Source organism: Arachis stenosperma, chromosome 6 (genome assembly GCF_014773155.1).
Source record: "Arachis stenosperma cultivar V10309 chromosome 6, arast.V10309.gnm1.PFL2, whole genome shotgun sequence".
In the NCBI taxonomy this organism is placed as follows: Eukaryota; Viridiplantae; Streptophyta; class Magnoliopsida; order Fabales; family Fabaceae; genus Arachis; species Arachis stenosperma.
Window position 1 is genome coordinate 14,890,886 of NC_080382.1, and position 22,381 is coordinate 14,913,266.

The 22,381-nt window shown below is 31.8% G+C and overlaps 1 protein-coding gene across 3 annotated transcripts; it reads left to right on the plus strand.

Annotated features, from left to right (window-relative positions):
- The first annotated feature begins 18,723 nt into the window (after window positions 1-18,723).
- LOC130935435 (guanylate kinase 2) lies at window positions 18,724-22,237 on the plus strand. 3 transcript variants are annotated; one of them, XM_057865178.1, is made up of 11 exons: window positions 18,725-18,999; window positions 19,532-19,568; window positions 19,732-19,839; window positions 19,926-19,999; window positions 20,074-20,200; window positions 20,334-20,696; window positions 20,951-21,072; window positions 21,165-21,300; window positions 21,393-21,438; window positions 21,522-21,630; window positions 21,804-22,237. In XM_057865178.1, the coding sequence occupies exons 2-11, from the start codon at window positions 19,566-19,568 to the stop codon at window positions 21,919-21,921; spliced, it is 1,206 nt and encodes a 401-aa protein (XP_057721161.1). In that variant the 5' UTR covers window positions 18,725-18,999; window positions 19,532-19,565; the 3' UTR covers window positions 21,922-22,237. The 3 variants fall into 3 exon arrangements, with proteins under 3 accessions (XP_057721163.1, XP_057721161.1, XP_057721162.1); XM_057865179.1 differs by having other exon boundaries at window positions 18,730-18,999; window positions 21,525-21,630; XM_057865180.1 differs by lacking the exon at window positions 19,926-19,999 and having other exon boundaries at window positions 18,724-18,999.
- Window positions 22,238-22,381: the final 144 nt, after the last annotated feature.

The following is a 22,381-nucleotide window of genomic DNA, read 5'->3' on the forward strand; positions in this document are numbered from 1 at the left end:
TGCCACTACTATAGCCGCGGTTGCCGGCTCGAGCTCGAGACCTGCTGTTGCTTCATCCTCTGCTCCTGTGTATGAGCCACCGATGCAGCCTGTTGCGTCCCCTTCGTTTGCCGTTGATCTGAGCGGCAATGTTGGAGACGAGGTTCGGCACGGGGAACATATTCCCACCGAGGTACATTGTCCCACACCGGCTGGTGTTGGTGATGGTTTGTTTGATGATCCAGATGACGATGACGCGGAGCCGGATTTCATCGCTGATGAAAGCGGCGATGATGTTGGGACTACTGTTCCGACAAGGGCTATAGGTGGATCTAGTTCTGGCACACAGCAGTATCCACCCCATTTTTCCTCATTGGACCTTGATGCCATGCGGCAAGACGATGATGTTCTGCAGGCCTCAGGATTTGGTGCTAGAGATACCGAGGGGTCTGCCGGTATGAACGAGTTCCAGGTTGGCCAACAATTTCAAGATAAAGATGAGGCGCTGTTGAGTGTGAAGACGTACAGTATCCGTCGAGGGGTCCAGTACAAGGTCGTTGAGTCTGATTATCGCAGGTACGTGGGAAAGTGTTCTGAGTTTGGGAATGGGTGCACATGGCTAATTCGGTTGAGTCTCCGACAGCGGAAGGGTATCTGGGAAGTGAAGCGATACAACGGACCGCATACATGTCTTGCCAGCTCCATCTCCAGCGACCATAGGAGTCTGGACTACCATGTCATATCCACCTTCGTTATGCCGATGGTTAGGGCTGATGCAGGTGTGAACATCAAGGTGCTCCAAAATGCCACGGCCGCACACTTTGGGTTCAGGCCTACGTACCGGAGGGTATGGATGGCGAAGCAGAAGGCCGTTGCCGTGATATATGGGGACTGGGAGGAGTCGTACAATGAGCTCCCTAGGTGGGTTTTAGGAGTGCAGCTGACGATGCCTGGCACTGTAGCCGTCCTCAGGACTTGCCCTGTTCGAGTTGGGGGACAGGTTGACGATTCTCAGGTTTATTTTCATAGGCTGTTCTGGACTTTCCCCCCTTGTATCCAGGCATTCCGTCATTGCAAGCCTTTGGTGAGTATTGACGGCACCCATTTATATGGGAAGTATGGGGGAACACTGCTAATCGCCATTGCACAAGACGGAAACTCGAACATCCTACCCGTGGCATTTGCACTAGTTGAGGGTGAGAATGCTGAGTCATGGTCTTTCTTTCTTTCCCACCTCCGTGAGCACGTGACACCTCAGCCCGGTCTGTTAGTTATTTCAGATAGGCACAACGGTATAAAGGCAGCCCTGGAGGCTCCGGATGGGGGATGGCTACCGCCTGCTGCGTACCGGGCTTTCTGCATTCGACACGTTGCAGCGAATTTTGCGTTGACGTTCAAGGGAAAAGATGCACGGAGGCTTCTTGTTAACGCCGCATATGCCAAGACCGAGGTGGAGTTCGACTACTGGTTTGACATTCTGCGCTCTGAGAATCCGGCAATGTGTGACTGGGCGAACCGAATCGAGTATTCGTTGTGGACACAGCACTGTGATGAGGGTCGGAGATTCGGGCACATGACGACCAATATTTCGGAGTGTGTCAACTCAATCCTGAAGGGGGTTAGAAACCTCCCAGTATGCTCCCTGGTGAAGGCCACATACGGAAGGCTTGCTGAGCTATTTGTCCGTAAGGGGAGGGAGGCCGAGGCTCAGATGGGTACTGGACAACAATTCAGTCAATACCTAGTAAAGTGTATCGAGGCCAACCTGAGAACAGCCCGGCATTTCACGGTTACTCTTTACGACAGGGACAACTCGGAGTACACCGTTGCTGAGACGACTCCGACAGGCTCATTCTCTCTTGGTACGTACAGGGTCTCATTAGGGTCTAAGACTTGTGATTGTGGATACTTCCAAGCACTTCATTTTCCTGTTCGCATGCACTTGCATGCTGTGCTTATTCACGGCTTACATGGCAGCCTTACGTGCACGAGGTATACCGGCTTAGCTCCGTTTTCGGCGTCTATCAGATGGTATTTGCCCCTCCCATACCGGAGGGTTTCTGGCCACCTTATGCCGGGCCTACAGTTATACCGGATCCGAGTATGAGGCGTGCGAGGGAGGGTCGTCCTAGATCCACAAGAATTCGAACCAACATGGATGAAGCAGATCCGAACCGGCCAAAGAGATGTGGCCTCTGCAGGCAGCCAGGACACACCAGGCGTAGTTGTCCACAAGCCGCAGGCCCAAGCGGTACTGCTAGAAATGAGTAGGCGATTTGCTATGTATGTGTTTCTTTGTTATTGTATTAGCACTTGTCCTGTATTTCTCTATAACTTTTAATGTATTACAACTTGTATGGAACAACGTTGCTTCGTTTGTGTAATGAAAGTTGATAATGGTACCAAATATTTCTGTTTAAAGTCTTTTACATCATTGAAATTTGTAACTAGAACAAACAACATTATATAAGGGTAAAAGGATAACGAATAACATAACATGAAACTATAAATCATAACATAAAAGTACAATACATCGACGTAAATGACACTACATAACATCAATTCAAATAACATAATAAGAAAGTACATATGATAACAACTATAACAAACCAACGATGTACAAAATATAAAAAAGACAACAAGATGTGAACCAATATCCATGAATCATCTAAACAGGTGCGATCCAGTGCCGCAACGGCGTGGCACCCGTGTCCGGTAGCCCCTACGAATAAGTGGCTCCTCATCCTCAATCGACTCGTCGCTGTCATCAGGTACTGGCTGTCTCGGGGTCGTAGGCGGTACATGGACGGGTCTGGATGAGGACGGGCCGGCAACCGAGTGTGATCCAATAGTCTGTGCCGATGCTGGGGTCCCACCCATGGCAAAAGGATGCGCAGGAACTACCGTGGCAGGCTCATTCAGATCAACGTCTAGTGGTGCCTGTGTCCCTATCGTATGAACCCGTCCGGAAGCAGCCTCATCCTCCTGCATGATGGTCCGGATATCCTCAAGGAAATGTGGTCCACCAAACTCGTGCACAATGCCATCACTAGCAAGTAAGTCTCCAAACATCGAGCCAGGACTCACCCATGGAGTACTATCCTGAAGGGTATGATCATCACCGGGAACACCTACGAAGTAATCTCCAAGACCTCCACCACCAAGCCCAGCATCAATGTGACTCGTGGGATCTCCCATACCTGCTCCAGGGAACCCACCATCATGCCCGCCCTGATGTGCCCTAGGAACTCCCGCAACATCACCTCCCCCAGGCATCTGCGCACCATGTCTAGCAGCACCCACCCTCCTCCTGCCTCCTCGACCACGACCTCTACCCACACCCCTAACTGGGTCGTCTCCGGCATCCATAGCCTGATCTACCCAGTTCCACTCACGCTGGCTACGACGTGTCCCAACTCGTGCTCTCCTCTCAATGCGACGTCTGTCAGGAACATCCTCTACCCGGTCCATGTCTGGAAGTCGGCCTGCACCCCTCTGCGTCGCCTCATGTGGAATATGAACACCTCTCGGATCCCCCAATAACATCTCCGGCGATAAAAACCTCTTCCCGTGCTGATACCACCATGTCAAGAACTCATGTGACGGACCAGGGTCGGGCACGATGTCAAACTGTAGAATATAATCAGCACGCTCCTGCCAGTAAAGATGCCAATCGGGGTACTGTGCCGGGAACCAACGGTCACCTCCTCTCCCGTCCTTCGACATCAGGAAGTCGATGTTCAGGGCGGGAGACGGTATGGGCTGAACGCCGCCAAACTGAGGTAAAACTCTGTCTACCTGATGCCACTCGACAACCGCAAAATAAATCAGGGCCGTCCTGCATCGCCACAACATCGTATGCCGAGGCTCCAACACCTCAGGATGAACAACCTGGATGACGTCCAATCCGCTATACGGCATCCATACGAACTGCAAAAAACAAAACCAATTCGTCTGAACTTTCAGTTAAGTGATATAAAGTGAAACAATGAGTTTAGATGCGCAGAAGTGCTGTTTACGTACCTGCCGAGGCTGTAGCAAGTCGATCTGCATGCGAGCCATCTGTACCCGAGGTCCCTTGTTGCTAATCCCAGGGTTGTAACCAGACCATCTGCGTAGAAGAAAACAGAAGAATATAGGGCATAGTTACAAAATAATAACTACAAGAGTATCTACTACAAAACAATAACGGTACCTCGATGCAAGGGGCCAGCTGATCTCATCATACCCAGATGGTCTAAGTGTAGGAAACCGCCAGAAAATCCACGACTGTAATAACTGTAACGGGCCAGCTAACTTAACCACATGTCTGTTCGCGACTCGGCACATGCACCTGTACAGCCATGCTAGTGCCGCCGACGCCCAACTATAGCGACCCATCGCCTCAAGCCGAGCAACATATGGTAGCCATCTGATGTGTATACGATTGCCGGACTTGTCGGCAAACAGCTGCGTACCCAGTAACATCATGATGTACGCCCGGGAAAATCGCCTTACCGTCTCCTCATCTGCCCCATCTGGACACTCCCCGAATGTCTCCTGAAACCAGGTGCAGTTGACTGCGAACTTCTGCACCTGGTTCTCCGGCGGTAAAACACCGAGCAACTCCTGGAACCACTGCCAAGGAGGTCTCCCACCCTCAATGTAAATGTGGAAGTCCGTAAGGCAACCACTAACATAATCTCCGTCGACTGGCAACCCCAGCTGGTATGCGACGTCCTGAAGCGTGATAGTGCACTCTCCGAACGGCATGTGGAAGGTGTGCGTCTCAGGCCGCCACCTCTCGACGAATGCGCTGACTAGGGGCTCGTCTAGTCGGAACCATCTGTCGTTGAGTCTCGCAAGATGGTAAAGTCCCGCCATCTGCAAGTACGGGACATACCTCTCATCAAGACGCATCCCCTGTTGCCGCCTAACACTGGATATGCAACGACGGGGCTGGCCATTACATAAAACGCATAATTAGAACAGATGCACAAACCACTAACATAAGAAAAACCATTAACAAAAACCGTTAACAATAAACCGCTAAAACAAAACCATTAACACAAAACAATAAACAAAAAACATCAACAATAAACTGTTAAGAAAAACCATTAACAAAAACCATTAACAACAAACCGCTAAACCAAAACCATTCACAAAAACCATTAGCAGAAACCATCAACAATAAACCATTAACAAAAACTATTAACAAAAACCATTAACAAAAACCATCAACTAAAACCATTAACAATAAACCGCTAAAACAAAACCATTCACAAAAACCATTAACAAAAACCATCAACAATAAACCATTACCAAATACCATTAACAAAAACCATCAACAATAACCCGCTAAAACAAAGTCATTAACAAAAACCGTCAACAAATACCACTACCCTACACTAATTTGCTAAACCACTATCCAAAAACCATTTACAATAAACCGCTAAAACAAAACCATTAACAAAAACCATCAACACAAACCACTACCCTACACTACTTTCCTAAACCACTATCCTAAACCACTAACAGTAACATAAACCATTCTAAAAAACCATTAACAAATACCATTATCATAAACCGCTGTGATAAACCACTAACCTCGTCGTTGATAACACCGGCGATATGAGCTACTCCATCCAGACGATAAAGCCTTCCCGGATCGTCCCCCATCGACAGAAACAGCCGCTCTGGTCAAGCTCGTACTGAACGTTGGTCTTTTTCTCTGGGATTTAGTGGGGTTGGAGAATGAGAAAGTGATTCGAATGAACTTGGCACGAACTCCTTTTATAGCCGATTCCCTTGTAATTCGAATCAACTTGATTCGAATTACTATGCAAGCCCCTTTTCACCTAATTCGAATCCAATTGATTCGAACTCCCCTAACTTGCGCTTCTCCTAGTAATTCGAATTAACTTAATTCGAATTCTATAGTTGTAATTCGAAACAACTTGTTTCGAACTTCATTGATTTTGGCCGTTCATACTAATTCGAATCAAATCGATTCGAATTACGTTCAAATCAAATTCGAATCATATTGATTCGAATTATATAATAATACGTCCTGGTTGATTCATGTATTGAATTTTCATTTGGCTGATTTAGGTAAATTTGAGCTCCACTTGGCTCATTTCAGTTTTTTATTTATATTGATAGTTATAAAATTAATTTAAAATTATTTTTTTTGAAACAATTGAATTTTTTTATTCTAATTATTAATCAAGCATTAGTATTCTCTCTAAATTATATGTAATAAATATTTGAAGAAACTAGAAAGTGAAGTAAATATAAATTAAAAAGATAAATGGTGAAAATTTGAAACTAAATATAAAAACTAAAAAGGCATAAAATAATAATAATTTTTATTTGAATAATATTATGAGATTATTTTTAATTATATTTAATTATAAATTTAATATATTTTTTATAATTTTATGAATGTATTTAAATTATATTATTTTATTAATTTTATTTTTTGTAGAATAAAAAGATAGAGAAAAATACAGAATGAGAGAGAAAGATAAAGAAAAAGGAGAGAGAAAATTTGTTAATTTTAGAAAATAATATTTTATTTTGATTATAATGAAAGAATATCTCCTGATATATTTTGATTTGTCAAATTAGTAATATAAATTATAAGTTATATATAGAATGAAAAGAGTAGGGAGAAATAGAAAAGGGGAAAGAGGTAGATAAGAGGATGGAGGAATAGAGTTTATTAATTTTAGAGATAATTATTTCATCTCAATTTTAATGAGAGAATGTCATGTGAAATATTTTAGTTGTTAAATTAGTAATATAATATTTCAATATTTCAATTTTAATTTTAATTTCAATTAGACAATATCACATTACATATTTTGATTGTCAAATTTGTAACTAGCAATTAATAATAATATATAAAAGAGATAAAGTATGTAAAACAACGAGAGAAATAAAAACGAAAAGAGTAAATTATTGTTTTTGTTTCTAACATTTGGGATAAGTCCCAAAGTTATCCCTAACGTTTCAACCATCCTATTTAAGTCCCTAACATTTTAAAATTGACTCAATGTTGTCCTGCCGTTAGGGATCCGTTAACAGAATTGACGGCGGGACAAAATTGAGACGATTTTGAAACATTAGAGACTTAAATAGGATGAAAACGTTGGAGACAAAAATGATACATAGAAATAAATTTTAATTTTTTTTTCAGTAATATCAATTTTTTACTGTACATAGAATTCAATTTTTTTTAATCACATCTAAGTAAATTACAGCTAATCACATTACTTTCATTATAAATAAATTAATTTTTTTATAATTTTACTTTTAAATATTTTTTGTTATCATGAAATATTTGTAGAATAACTAGTACATAAACTTGCGAAAAAAAATATATATATATATAATAAAATATAAATGATACCTTTTGTCTCTAATGTATCAAAATTCTTTAATATTTAATTTAGTTAAACTTTATTTTTAATTTTATTTTTTAATAATATCAAATTTTTATGATAGATAATTATTTAATTATTTTTTAAATTTTATTTTTAATCACATTATTTTTTTAAATAAATTTATTTTTTTTATTAAGAGTAAAATTAAATAATTGCAATAATTTTAATTTTTAATAAACTTGGAAAAATAATTATGGTTATAATAATAACAACTAATAAAATTACGTCATGTAATTATTATGATTCGGTTGCTATATTATATTGTAATGTTATAACTTATTATCTCTTACAGTTGGTAAAAAATATTAAAGTGATAGATTTAATTCAACCGATAAAATATTGATTAAATTGTCAATATTAAATTTAATAAAATATTATATAAATTAAATTTTATCTTATTTAACTGTATAATATATGTAAAAGGTGTGAGATAAGAATTTCAATAAATTTAATTTTTAATAAATTTTAATCTTTTTTTCGATAATTTCAAATTTTTTACGACAAATAATTCCTGAATTTACTTTTTAATTTTGTTCTTAATAAAAAATAAATTTATTTAAAAAAAATAATGTGATTAAGAATAAAATTTAAAAAATAATTGAATAATTATTCACCGCAAAAAATGTGATATTATTGAAAAATAAAATTAAAAATAAAGTTTAATTAAATTAAATATTAAAAAATTTCGATACATTAGAGATGAAAGGTACAATTTATATTTTATTGTATATATATCATTTTTTTCGTAAGTTTATGTACTAGTCATTCTATAAATATTTCATGATGACTAAAAATCTTTAAGTATAAAATTATAAAAGAATAAATTATTTAAAATGAAAGTAATGTGATTAAGTGTAATTTACTTAGATATGATTAAAAAATAATTGAATACTATGTACAGTAAAAAATTGATATTATTGAAGGATAAAATTAAAATTTATTTTTATGTATTGTTTTTGTCCCCAATATTTTCGTTCTATTTAAATCCCTAATGTTTCAAATTCGTCTCAATTTTGTCCTACCGTCAATTCTGTTAACGGATCCCTAACGGTAGGATAACATTGAGCCAAATTTAAAACGTTAGGGACTTAAATAGGACGATTGAAATGTTAGAGACAATTTTAAAACTTATCACAAACATTAAAGACAAAAATAATACTTTACTAAAAAAATTAATTTTTAAAATAAAATATTTAATTTTAATTATAATTATAATAAAAAATAACATATAATATATTTTAATTATAAAATTAATACTATATAATAAATAATTAACTTAAAATTTTGATCAAGAAAATTGAAATTAATAAATAAATTAATTAACAATTTTTTTATATTAAAAAATATTCATCTCCACATATACATGGCGATGAATATCTTCTAATATTTTATTACCTCAAACTATAGCGAATCAAAATGCAACTATTTAACAACAAAACAAAACAAAAAACAGAAGCTGCCCTAACCATGTCCTGTGCATTTTTGCAACTTGCAAGCAAGATAAGTCATTATCAAGTATGTATTTACATAAGTACCTGCATTTTATTGTCCGTAGAAAGATATATAAAATATTTGTGGGACATCGACGGTGCTCAGTGTTGGGGAAAAAAATAGTATTGAAATGTTTAGGGCAAAACACTAAAATAAACCAAGGGGAAGAAATTTTTACGTAAATCCGCCAAACCAAAATTTATTTCATGAATCAACCAATGCATGTTTATATGTAGTTCGAATCAATTAGATTCGAACTCAATCTACACATAATTCGAATCATATTGATTCGAATTATACACAAAACTCACACACACACTAATTCGAATCAACTTGATTCGAATTACACACATACAATAATTCGAATCAAGTTGATTCGAATTACACCCTGATTTATTAAAAAAATTAATAATTTATTAAAAAATTTGTTAAAAAATAATAATTTAAAATTAAAAAATATATATTTTATTTCATGTATTAAAAAAAATCTAACAAAATATTTAATTTTGAGACTTTTTTTTAAATATTAATGAGCTATCAATTCAAATTCCATACAATACTCTTTTGTCCATTGTTAATAGCTCATGAATATTTTTTAATAAATTTTTTTAAATTATATGGTGAGATATTACATTATTCGAATTACGCATGGAAAGTTCAATCACTCTGATTCGAATTATATGGTGAGCAATTCGAATTCTATACAATACTCTTCTGTCCATTCTTGATAGCTCATGAATACTTTTTAATAAATTTATTTTAATTATACCACAAAAAATATTTTATTCTATGCAAAATAATTTAAAAATGGCTTAAAAGATGTTAGGAGTACTATAAAAATTTGCAATGACTTAGGACATTAATAATTTAGAAATTAAAGAAAATATATTTTTATCATGTATTTACCTATATCACTAGAATATTACAAACTTTTATAGTACTCGTAACATTTTTAAGCTATTTTTTTAAATTATTTTGTATAGAATAAAATATATTTTTTAATTATTTTGGATGGAATAAAATATTTTCTTTAATTTTTAAATTATTATTGACTATCTAGAGTATTTTATTTAAAATTTGTGTACATGCATGTATTTACCTAAATCATTAGAACATTACAAATTTTTATAGTATTCCTAATATTTTTTAAGTCATTTTTTAAATTATTTTGCATTATTTTGTTGTGGTTTATATAATTAAAATAAATTTATTAAAAAATATTCATGAGCTATCAAGAATGGGCAGAAGAGTATTGTATAGAATTCGAATTGCTCACCGAATCAGAGTGATTGAACTTCCCATGCGTAATTCGAATCATGTAATATCTCACCATATAATTTAAAAAAATTTATTAAAAAATATTCATGAGCTATTAAAAATGGACAAAAGAGTATTTTATGAAATTTGAATTGATAGCTCATTAATATTTAAAAAAAGTCTCGTAATTAAATATTTTGTTAGATTTTTTTTAATGCATGAAATAAAATATATATTTTTTTAATTTTAAATTATTATTTTTTAATAAATTTTTTAATAAATTATTAATTTTTTTAATAAATCATGGTGTAATTCGAATCAACTTGATTCGAATTATTGTATGTGTGTAATTCGAATCAAGTTGATTCGAATTAGTGTGTGTGTGAGTTTTGTGTATAATTCGAATCAATATGATTCGAATTATGTGTAGATTGAGTTCGAATCTAATTGATTCGAACTACATATAAACATGCATTGGTTGATTCATGAACTAAATTTTGATTTGGCGGATTTACGTAAAAATTTCTTCCCATTGGCTTATTTTAGTGTTTTGCCCAAATGTTTAGCTATTATTTTGTAACATATTTCATTTGAGTCATTAAAGAATACATACACATATATAATATTACATTACAATAAAATAATATTTTTGCAACGGTTACAAAATTTTTGAGACAGTTTTAACAGTCGTAAAATTCTTTTGTGACAGTTGAAAAAATGTCACCAATTTAAATATCACTAATGGACTTAATAACAGTTTTGAACAAATATCAATAAGACCGTCGTTAAATTATCTGTGATATTTTAAAAATATAAAATTGTCATTGATATTTTTTTCAAAGTTAGAGGTGAGACTTAAATCCGCGACCAATATAGGGAGACTATACCATTTGAACTATAACTCGTTGGCAAACTATCATTAATTTATAATAGGGTTAAGTACGATTTTTGTTCTCTACTTTTTTTTGCATACAAACTTGTCCCTTAGGTTCGAGTTGATTTTAAAATTATCTTTCGGACAATTATACCCTTCTCATTCTTCACCAAACTATACTCTGCAACAACAATGAATCGGAAGCAAAAATCCAAAAACAATGAAGCCATCTCTTTTTTTTTTCTTCTTCAGCAACAACAATAAGCAAACAACAAAAACAAAAGCAACAGAAGTATAAGCAGAAGTGAAATTGAAAACAAAAGTAGAATTGAAAATAAAAGCAGAAGCAAAAGAAGTAGAATCAGAAGCAACAGAAGTAGAATAAAAAACATCAAAATTAAAAACATCAAAAACAGTAACAGAATAAGAAGCAAAAGAAATAGAAGTAGAAGAACAACGGATTAACAAAATAAGATACAGAATCAAAAAATAGAATTAGAAGCATCTCTGCTTTCTTTTATTCTGCTTAATTACAACGCCAGTAACAACAACAATAAAATTAGAAGCACAACCAATATAATAAACATAAAAAATAGAATCAGAAATACAAAACTCAGAGAAATAATTTTGTTTTCTCAGATATACAAAGCTCATATAAATGTGGTACTGTGCATTGCAGCAGATCAAAAAAATCAGAACACAAAGAGATCAAAGATTAAATCAGAAGCAGGTGAAATTAGAAGCAGAAGAAATAATGAACAATAAAATCATAATCAGAAGTAGAAAAAATTATAAGCAAAAGCATAATGAATTAGAAACAGAGTCGAAACCCTAGGGAGGAGCAGCGGCGAGAATGCGAAGCAACGTCGAGAACCAGAAGCATCAGCAGTAGTGACGGAGCGCGACGGCGCCGAGGCATCTCTCTCTCTCTCTCTCTCTCTCTCTCTCTCTCTCTCTCTCTCTCTCTCTCTCTCTCTCTCTCTCTCTCTCTCTCTCTCTCTCTCTCTCTCTCTCTCTCTCTCTCTCTCTCTCTCTCTCACTTATATATATATATATATATATATATATCTCCACAAGCTCTCCGACGGCAGCAAGGCATGGCAAGGAGCAGCGGCAAGAGGAGGATAAGCAGAACGACGAAGCTTTTCTTTCCCCCCTCCCCTTTGCGTGATTCCCTTCCCCTTTCCCTTCTCATTCGTTTTCTTTTTTTTCCTTTTTCATTTTATAATTTTTGTAGTTATGGGTAATTTAGTAGTAAAAATTAAAATTTTGGTAAAAGAAACTATTTTAAAATTAAGTTAAAATTTAGAGACAAAAAATATGCAAAAAAGGTTGTGAGCCAAAAAAAATTTTTAACCCGTATCTTAGGAACCAAAATCGTACTTAACCCTTTATAATACATATTAGGATGCTTTTTTATGCTATATTTAATGACAGTTTGGTAATAATGATTTAAAACCTTCACTAAATTATTAATTTATATGATAATTTTTTTATATTTACTGATAATTTTAAATAGTCATAATCTCTCTAACACCAATTTTATCATTTTAAAAGGTTTAAAAGAGAAGAAATAGTCACAAAAAAAAAGGAAATTATATTAGGATTTATACTTGTAAAAGAAGAAAATAAAAGGAACAACGCGAGGGACGGTGAACGACGAAAATGAAGTGATGCTTCTCTTCTCATCTCCAACCACGGTGAATTAGAATTTTGAAAAAATAGGAAGTAAAGGAAACAGAGTGAGAGATATAAATAGTAGACTGTAGCACAATAATGACGCTAAAAAATTTTTGTGTATAAGGTTTGTAATGTTACTTAATAGATAGACACACTTAATTAAAATAATAATCACAAAATAAATGTAGCTATATATTTAATTTAGCGTAATGTTGTGAAAATAATTTAAAATTATTTTATTTAAATTAATATTTATAATTATACACCACTTTTGAGATCTAATATTATTTAATTATTTTAATAATAATTAAAATTTACAAAATAAAATAATTTTAGACTATTTTAAATTGACATTTTTCTCCCAATATATAAGTTTGGTTCATGCATGGATGATACATTAATACTTGCAACTAAGTAAGTAATTAATTAAGTAATGATCGAGTAATAAGGAAATTTTATAGTGATGACTGACGAATTTCACACAAAATATTTTCTTTAAGGAAATTATTAATTAAATACTGCTGTCTCCAGCTTTTTAATTTTATTACCAAAACATTTAAAACAAAATTAGTTATCAAATTGATAATATTGAATAGCTAATTTATAAATAAAAATTAAAAAACTAATTGTTAAAATAAAATTACCTTTTAATTTTTGGTAAAAAAACCTTAATTTTCTAAATTAGTCAAGCAATCAAGCTGGCCGACATAAAAAGAGATTATAGACTTTAATTTAATTTTCCTTTCCGCCATGCATGTGGGTCACTTGCTAACTTTTTTCTCGTGATTTACTCTAATGGTATACGATTCATTAAATTATGCTTTGAAAGAAAATCTTTAATTTAATTAATTTACTCAACTGGCCTTCTAATTATTTTTTGGGAAGGATGAGGCGAAACAAAAAAAAACAAATCTATATCATGGGAATCGTATCACAGGAGAGACGACAAGACCTTTCAAATGATATGTTTGTATTAAGAAAATAATTATATTACATTGGAGCTATAAAAATTAAAAATAAATTTCTAAAGTTATCCTAGATCAGAGGAGCATAATATATAATACTAACAATTTCTTCTAATTACTTTATTTATGTATTCTCTCACATCACTTATTCCAATGATGATTAGAGGAGTATTAATAATTAATAAAATAAAGATGTATATGACTCTAAAAAAGTAATATATCACACTAATTTACTAATTGATAATAATTTTAAAATAGAGAAAATATGTTGATTGGACTTGAAATTCATTTTAATTTTTGAAAATACAACCCTAATATTACACTAAATTGTCTATTATTACAGAAGAAAATCAACATATTTAATAAAAATAAATAGAGATTAACTAATAATATTAGTTCAAATATAAAATAAATATAAAATATATTAAATAATCTAAGCAACGAACATTTTTGTTATTATCATCACAAAACAAGAATCAAATTGAGGTTCAACTCGCTTCTCACACTTGTCAAGCTGCTTCACCATTTTAATTTGCATGGAATTTCTATTACCACAGGAAAACTATTAGGAATAAATATTTTTTTATTTTTTTTGTTAAATAGACAGTAATTTTTATAAATAATATAAATAATAAATTTTAAAATTAATCTAATAAAATAAAAATATACTACACTTCTATAAAAATCACAAAAACCATAAGTGAAAAAAAGAGAGTACTATATACACTGTATTGTTTACTAATTCATTGTATACTGATACTTTTTCTTTCGATTTTTCACAATAAAAAATGCTCTAGTAGCGATGCCGATATTCTTAACTAATAAATTGAAAATTTAGTGTGGTTTGATTTGCGTTTTCAATTTTTTTTATTTTTAGTTTTTTTAAATTTTATAAAAAAAAGTAAAAATAATAAAAAAACAGTAAAATAATATCTTTTGTTTTTATTTTTTATAAAACCTAAAAAACAAAAAATATTAAGAATAGAACACAAATCAAATGCATCTATATATTCTTATATTTCATATTTGCTAAAGTTTTACACCGTTTTCTCCAAGCTTTTGCTATTCAAAATATTAAATTTCTATAGTTCAATAAAATTTAATGCTAATGAGTAATAACTCAAATGACATAGTCTCTTCATACTTAATTAAAAAGTTACGAATTCGAGTCTCCTATTTTTGGTTAAAAAAAAATAATAAAATAAAATTTGATCCCATCATAAAAGTGGATTTTTTATTTTAATAAATAAATTAATTATAATAATGATTGAAATAAATAATTTAAAAAAATATTTACCAAAATAAATACTTTTCTCTTATAAATATATCTTGTTTACAAATATATCTTGTATACGAAATATACATGTATTTTTTTAAAATTTTAAAATAATAAAAAATATTAATATTATTAATAATCCAAATTTTTAGCATGTAATTAGTACATAAAAAGATTGGTAGAAGAGAATAAAATGGATATGTTTGATCAATTATTAAAGGTTGATAGAACAGTGGAATAGAACTGAACAGTTATTTTCCACCTTATCTCCCACTATCCACGTGAGGATAACTGTTTCAATTCTCTTTCCACTATCCTCATCAATCTCTCCTACCAATTGGCAAACGGTTATTTTATTTTTCAAATTTAAATCAATTCAGGTCGATCATAATTTAATTTAAAAATTTTTAAAATGGATATATTTGATCAATTAATACTAAAAAATAGTATATGAAAAATGTTAGTTTAAATTATGATCCAATTAGATTGATTTAAATTTGAAAAATAAAAATAACCGTTTGCCAATTATTAGGAGAGATTGATGAAATAATGAAAAGAGAATTGAAACGGTTATCTTTCACGTGGATAGTGGGAGATAACGTGAGAGATTACCATTTCAATTCTCTTCCCACGATTCTCTCAACCTTTTTGAATACTAATTGATCAAACATATTTATTTTAATTTCTTCTACCAATCTTTTTATGTATTAATTGCATACTAAAAGTTTAGATTATTGATAATATTAATATTTTTTATTATTTTCATTTTTTTTTAAAAAAGATATACACGTTTCGCGTACACCTGTCTTATCTCATTTACACGGTAAACGAGATATATGTAAAATTATTGCGTTTACCGTGTAAACGAGATAAGAGAAGTATTTATTTTGATAAATATTTTTTAAATTATTTATTTCAATAATTATTATAATTAATTTATTTATTAAAATAAAAAATTTTCATAAAAGTTGTAAATCCCTTATTTTAATGACATGAGAAGACAAATTATATACAAAATTACTAATATGTCATTCAATTAATGTATTTATTTTGTGCACTGAAGATTTCTAGTATTATATGAACCGATATTGCTTGTACAGGTTACAACTGACTAATTCTTTTTTTTTCTTTTTTGTGTTGTAATTTAGAAAGATTCAAGATCAGAGCTATTAATGAAGAGATGTCCTAACTAGTGGTAAAAAAAATAAATATATCCGTTTAAAGATGATAAAATTTTTTTTCTTATTATTGGTTTTTATAATATGGAATTTTAACGAGGTTATCATAAAAGTGTGATTTTTTTGGTGACTACATAAAAGTTAGATTTACAATACTTAAAAGAATTTTATGTATTTAAAATTGTTTGACTTTAAAATTATATTAATATTTTTATATTATATGTTAATAGGGGTGGAGCTTAGTTGAGATAATGGAAGGTCACGGTCCCAAATTTTTTATAAAAAAATTAGTAGTACTTCTTAAAAAAATAAAAAAATAGTTCAGTTGACTCAAATAATTTACTATAACTTAAAGCATTTAAGTTTAATTCTCATCTTTTATTTTTATTGCACAATAATTTTTAATTTTAAACATTAAAAACATGTTAGATTTACACTGAACTGAGTGGGTTTTTGTTGGCTTTCACAACACATCAAAATTAAAAGATAAAATCAAATCAAATAAAAAAGTTATCTAACAAAAAAATAAAAAATATAATCTAATAATCAAATCAAATCAAAAAAAGTTATCTAACAAAAAAGATAAAAAAAATCATCTAATAAAATAAAAGATAAAAATCATCGTTATAAAAACATGTTGCTAACACTTCTTTATTCACATCTCGCAGCTCTCTATTCAACAAGCAACACTCCCTCTACTTTTGAGTTCAAATGTAAAAAATTAGGTATTTTTATTTATTTAATTTAATATTATTTTATATTTTATTATTTATTTAATTTAATTTTTTATATAATAAAAAATATTAGAATATCTAATAAGTATTGATATTATTGTATTTGTATAAATTGATAAAAAAATTCAATAAATATTATAAATTGCTGAAAAGTTTAGTTCTAATTCAATTATTGAAGATTTTAAGTTACTAAAAACTTAAAAAGTACTATTATAAGCTATTTTGTATTTTTTATTTATAGAATTATTTATTTATTATTTTATTAATAACAAATTAAAGAATAATTATATTTATAAATTTTATTTTAATATAAATATTATGATTAAATTTTTATGTTAATTTTTTTATCCCTCCAAAATTTTGTTTCAAGTTTCACTACTATATGTTAATTTTTTGTTGTATTTTTAGTTAGTAAATTATGAATTTTATCTTTAAAGTTAAATTATGTTATATTACGTTAATTATTTTGTTTTTTGGGATTTTTATATTATATTTATTATTTTATATAGTTTTAGATTTTTTAATATATCGAATATCTACTTCTCTCATAAGATTAATTAAGAAAAAATATTTTTATTCTTAACGTTTATAATTTTATACCACGTGATTTTTTTTATCAATAATCAAAATTATTAAAAAAATCTATAATCTAAATTTTTGCATATACATTCTAGATAATTAGCTAAATATTTCTACAAAATTTCAGATAAAATACATAAAAAATTTGCAAAATATAAAATATTGTTTATCATTTATAAAAAATTATATATTTTTTTGTCACATTTTATTTTATTAGTAATATTATAAATTTTATTTTCTTTCAATAATAGTACTTTTAAAAACTAAAAATATTATTAACATAATTTTTGAAATTGCATTTGCATCTTATTCTAGTCTTTAAAATTTAAATTTACTCAATTTTAATCATAATTTTGGCATCACTAATTTATTATAGTCAATTTTTGTTATAAAATTATTTAACAGTGTGCTCAGATATAACGACAGCAGCTTTGCTAAATTTTTTAATGATTATTTAATGTGACAATTAAAAGATTTTACCTCAATTTATTTTTTAAAAAGCCTTAAAAAAACCCTTAAAGAAAATTAAGATTAGAATTTTAAATGTTTCGTAAAGAGTAATTAAGATAAAAGTTTCAATTATCACTTTAAATAATCATTAAAAAGTTTAATAAGATATCTGTCACTATAATTAACTGGGTTGGTTGAGTGGTTAGCTCATCTACTTAAATAAGTGTAAATAAGTGTTGGGGGTTCAAATCCCATCTTGTGCATGTCGCAACCCATTCGCCAGCGACACCCTTAAACAAAACTCTGATCCGCGACGAATTAGTTTTTGACCTATCAAATTGGGAAACATAATACCATGGGCAATAGAAAATAAAAACAAAAAAAACACAAATTAAACGCACTCTAAAATTTGTAGACACAAAAACTGAAATTTTAATAATATTTTTTTTAAAAAATATTCTCACTTAAAATTTTAAATTCCAAATCTCTCTCTTATTTTTCTATTTTAAACTAAACATTATTTTAAACCAAACATAATAATAAACCATACCTCAATTCAATATATTTTAAAATAAATATAATACAAAAATTTAAGGGTCCAAAATTTAATTTAGTATGTAACTCTCACTCTCCATTTTCAGACGCAGCTTAAGTGAATCAAAGAAAATCTCGAAAAATATTTATTAAAAATGGAAAGATGAGAAAAAAAATGAGAAATTTCCAAAATGAATAAAGAAACAAAAAGGAAGAAGGTTCATAAGCACCGCACAAGAAAACGAAAGCAAAGCCAAGGGTCAAAGCAAAGGCGAAAGCCAAACCAAAAGGGTCCCTTCCCCCCTCTCTCCCACGAAGAAAAACTAAAGCCGCCCCCTTTCTTTCTCTCTCTCTCTCTCGCCCTACAAATATGAACAACCCTTCATCCCTCTCCTCTCATTCTTATTCCTTCCATTTTTTTTCCAACCTTGTTTTGATTTCATTACAACAACAACTACTCTGACCCCCAACACACACACACACACCCCAACACAATAAAGCTAACTTCTTTTTAAGGTTTGGTTGGTTGTTCAACACGCCTACAAGCTGCTTGTTGTTTTGTTTCTGTTGCTAAGGTAATGATGCTCACATAAAATATCAACATTGGTGCTGGAATCTCTTTAAAGGTTTCGTCTTTCCTGCCATTGCGATCTGGGTTTTCTTCTGTTTGATCCACTTGTTCTGGTTGCGTGTGGTTTTGGCCTTCATTTACCTTTTTTCTATATACCTCGCTTTGAGAGAGAGAACAGAGGAAAAATGAAAACCCCCATGTTGGGTTTTGTTTTTGTTTAGAATTTCAGGTTCGGAGGTCTGAATTATTTTTTTAATATGAAAAATAAATTACTTTTTTCCAAATTCTTATGTTTAAGGATCAGGCTGATGGATTTATTGAATAAAAAACCAAGCTTTGTGAGTTATTGTTGCATCTCTAAATTCTGTTTTCCATAAATCTCATTGGGATCTTCTGGCTATCATTTTGATGTTTCATGTAATGGATTTTGCTCCTCTCTCTCTCTGTTATGAAAGTTTGCATCTTTGCATTTATTGATAGATCTCTTGGTTAGGTTGTGATATTGATCTATGTTTTTGCATTTACTTTTTGTTCAGGGTTTAATTCAGGATTTTGCAGTCTTATAACTCTATGGTAAGCTTCTCCATACTTTTGCTCTGATGTTTGATTGAGGATTGGAAGGATTAGAAATGGTTTCAAATTTCAAGGATAATGCAGTAATATCATGATGTTCAAATGTGGATCAAAGTGGTTTTGCTTTGAATCTAAATCTCTCTTAAATTGTTTTGATCACTAGGGAGAAGCACCAGCATTCCTTGTTGATGACCTTCAGAATGAGCCTCTTAATGGCTTTGAATTGAAAAATGGAACTTGCAAAACTACAACTACAATTGGAAATAAAATGGTAAGACTATATACCATGCCATGTTATAAAGTAGCTAGACAATCTTCTGCGTACAACGAAAAAATGAGCCTCCATTTGTTTGACAGTATGTCATTGGTGGCGCTGATGATGGAACTTTGTCCATTGAAGTTCAAATTTTTGACCGTAGTCTTGGAGAATGGTCAGTTTAAGTTTCTTGGCTTCATAGCTGCTCCTCTCAAGCTTTTGGTGCTGAATATCCATTTTAAATTGCAGGATTCATCCCACTGTGCATGGCATCAAACCTCTGTCGAGCAAAGGCCACTCCGCGGTGTTTTTGAACGACCGAATACTAATTCTTAAGAAGGGTGCCAAGTCAGATGATCAAATATGGTTTTTGGAGGTTGGTGTTTTTGCAAACCGAAATCCTTAACTTGATATCAAACTATTACTAGTTTATGGAAAGTCTGAAACATTGCTAGATTTCTGTAGTCTCCTAATGGATGTTGAATTTTCCATTTTCACATTATTGGTAGGTGGACACTCAATATGTTAGGCAGCAGCAAAAACAACTGGGGACTGAGGTTGTTGCTTGGAGTAAGGGAGTGATAGGTAATGCCGAGAAGCCGGTTGTTATCAGTGGACCTTCTGGGGTAGGCAAAGGAACACTGATATCAATGCTGATGAAGGAATTCCCATCCATGTTTGGTTTTTCGGTGAGCCACACCACTCGTGCACCAAGGGGCATGGAGAAAGATGGAGTCCATTACCATTTTACTGAGAAGAGTGTAATGGAGAAAGAGATTAAAGATGGAAAATTTCTTGAGTTTGCTTCTGTCCATGGTAATTTGTATGGGACCAGTGTTGAGGCTGTTGAAGTAGTAGCAGATGCTGGGAAAGTAAGTTCCTTCTGAATTATTATTATTATTATTAGGGAAAAGAAGCATAGTTTCTATCAAATAGTACATTCTAGTTTATAATTATAATACCTTGGCATACTTAAAATCAATCCTTTGTCTTGTATTATGATAGTAATGAAATTACATTCTATTTAAGGCTTGACATGATAGTACTTCATCCTCCTAAGATTGCATTTCTTTGAATATCTTTTTTTGAGATTTCTCATCAGTGTTTTTTTCTCTCTTTAATTCAGAGATGTATTCTTGATATTGATGTTCAAGGCGCCAGATCCGTGAGGTCTAGTTCTCTTGAAGCCGTATTCATATTTGTTTGTCCCCCATCAATGGAAGAGCTGGAGAAGCGCCTTCGTGACAGGTGAATAATAATAAGCTACTTAGCATGCCCTCCTTTTAAAGTCCTCAAACCTCCCAAAATTCATAACTGAACCTCAATTGCTTTGAAACCAGAGGGACAGAGACAGAAGAACAAATCTTGAAGCGACTCCGAAACGCTGCAGCTGAGATCGAGCAAGGGAAATCATCAAACATATTTGATTTCATCTTATACAATGATAACCTTGAGGAGTGTTACGAGAAACTCAAGGTAACTTCACTAATGCACAAACTTCTTGATTTCACGAACTTCTAACCATAGACGTAGGCATGTAGCCTGATATAAAGTATCCATTGGTACAGAAATTATTGGGACTTGGTGGTTATGTTGCTGCTCCACCTAAATCAGGTAAGAATCCATTCAGTAAATAAATGTGATGCTGAGTCTTAACTGCATGTACCCAAGTTGATTTGTTGAATCTTTCATTCCAGCAGCACTTAGAGAGTTCAATCTACCATTAGATCATTCGGTGTCAAAAATCGATGACAAGATTATCATAAACTGCATCTCTTCTGGACTGGAGAAGGAATCAAAGAATTTGTAAGCCCTCTAAACTCTCCATGCTAAAGTATCTATTACTCTTGAAATTTAGTACATTAACTATTCAATATAAATTATGTTAAGATTCACTCTGTTACGAATCTAACAAAATTCTAAGTTACAAAGATATTGAGGCAATGGCTTCATTACTAACTTCACACTTGGCATAACAGAATCATGTTGGATGTCTCCGCGCTCAAAGGAGGCGCACCCGGACGGACAAGAGGATTGGATTTTCAGGCTATCGGCTCGTTTTCGGATGGTTTGATTGGGATGGAAAGGCTTAGCTAACATTCAATGAAACTTGGCCAAACTAACTTGGTTTTCTCCATTCATATATAACTTGAGGAAGATTGAACATGTGATTAGGCATTAGATTCATGTCTCAAACAAAAATATTTCTTTTATTTTTGTCGTCCTTTGATTGTTCTGGCTATTGCATTGATTTGAGAAGTGTTGGCAATCCCACAATGATTATTTCCTCCACAGCCAAATGAGATGGCTTGTGATTTTTGCCTCTCCAAATGGACAATATATGAAATTTGATTCATTTCATGAGTTAGCAAGACAAATTATGAACAATGAATGAAATCTTTTGTTTGCTTTAGGCAGTTGGTGTTTGACACGACATTGGATTTCAAGTCACACGTTTAACACAAACTTTGTTGTTTACATGTTTTATGCCTTATTTGTTGTCTATCTTATTTAGATTTTTTTAATTATTTTTTTTAGAAAAAATGTTATTAGAACA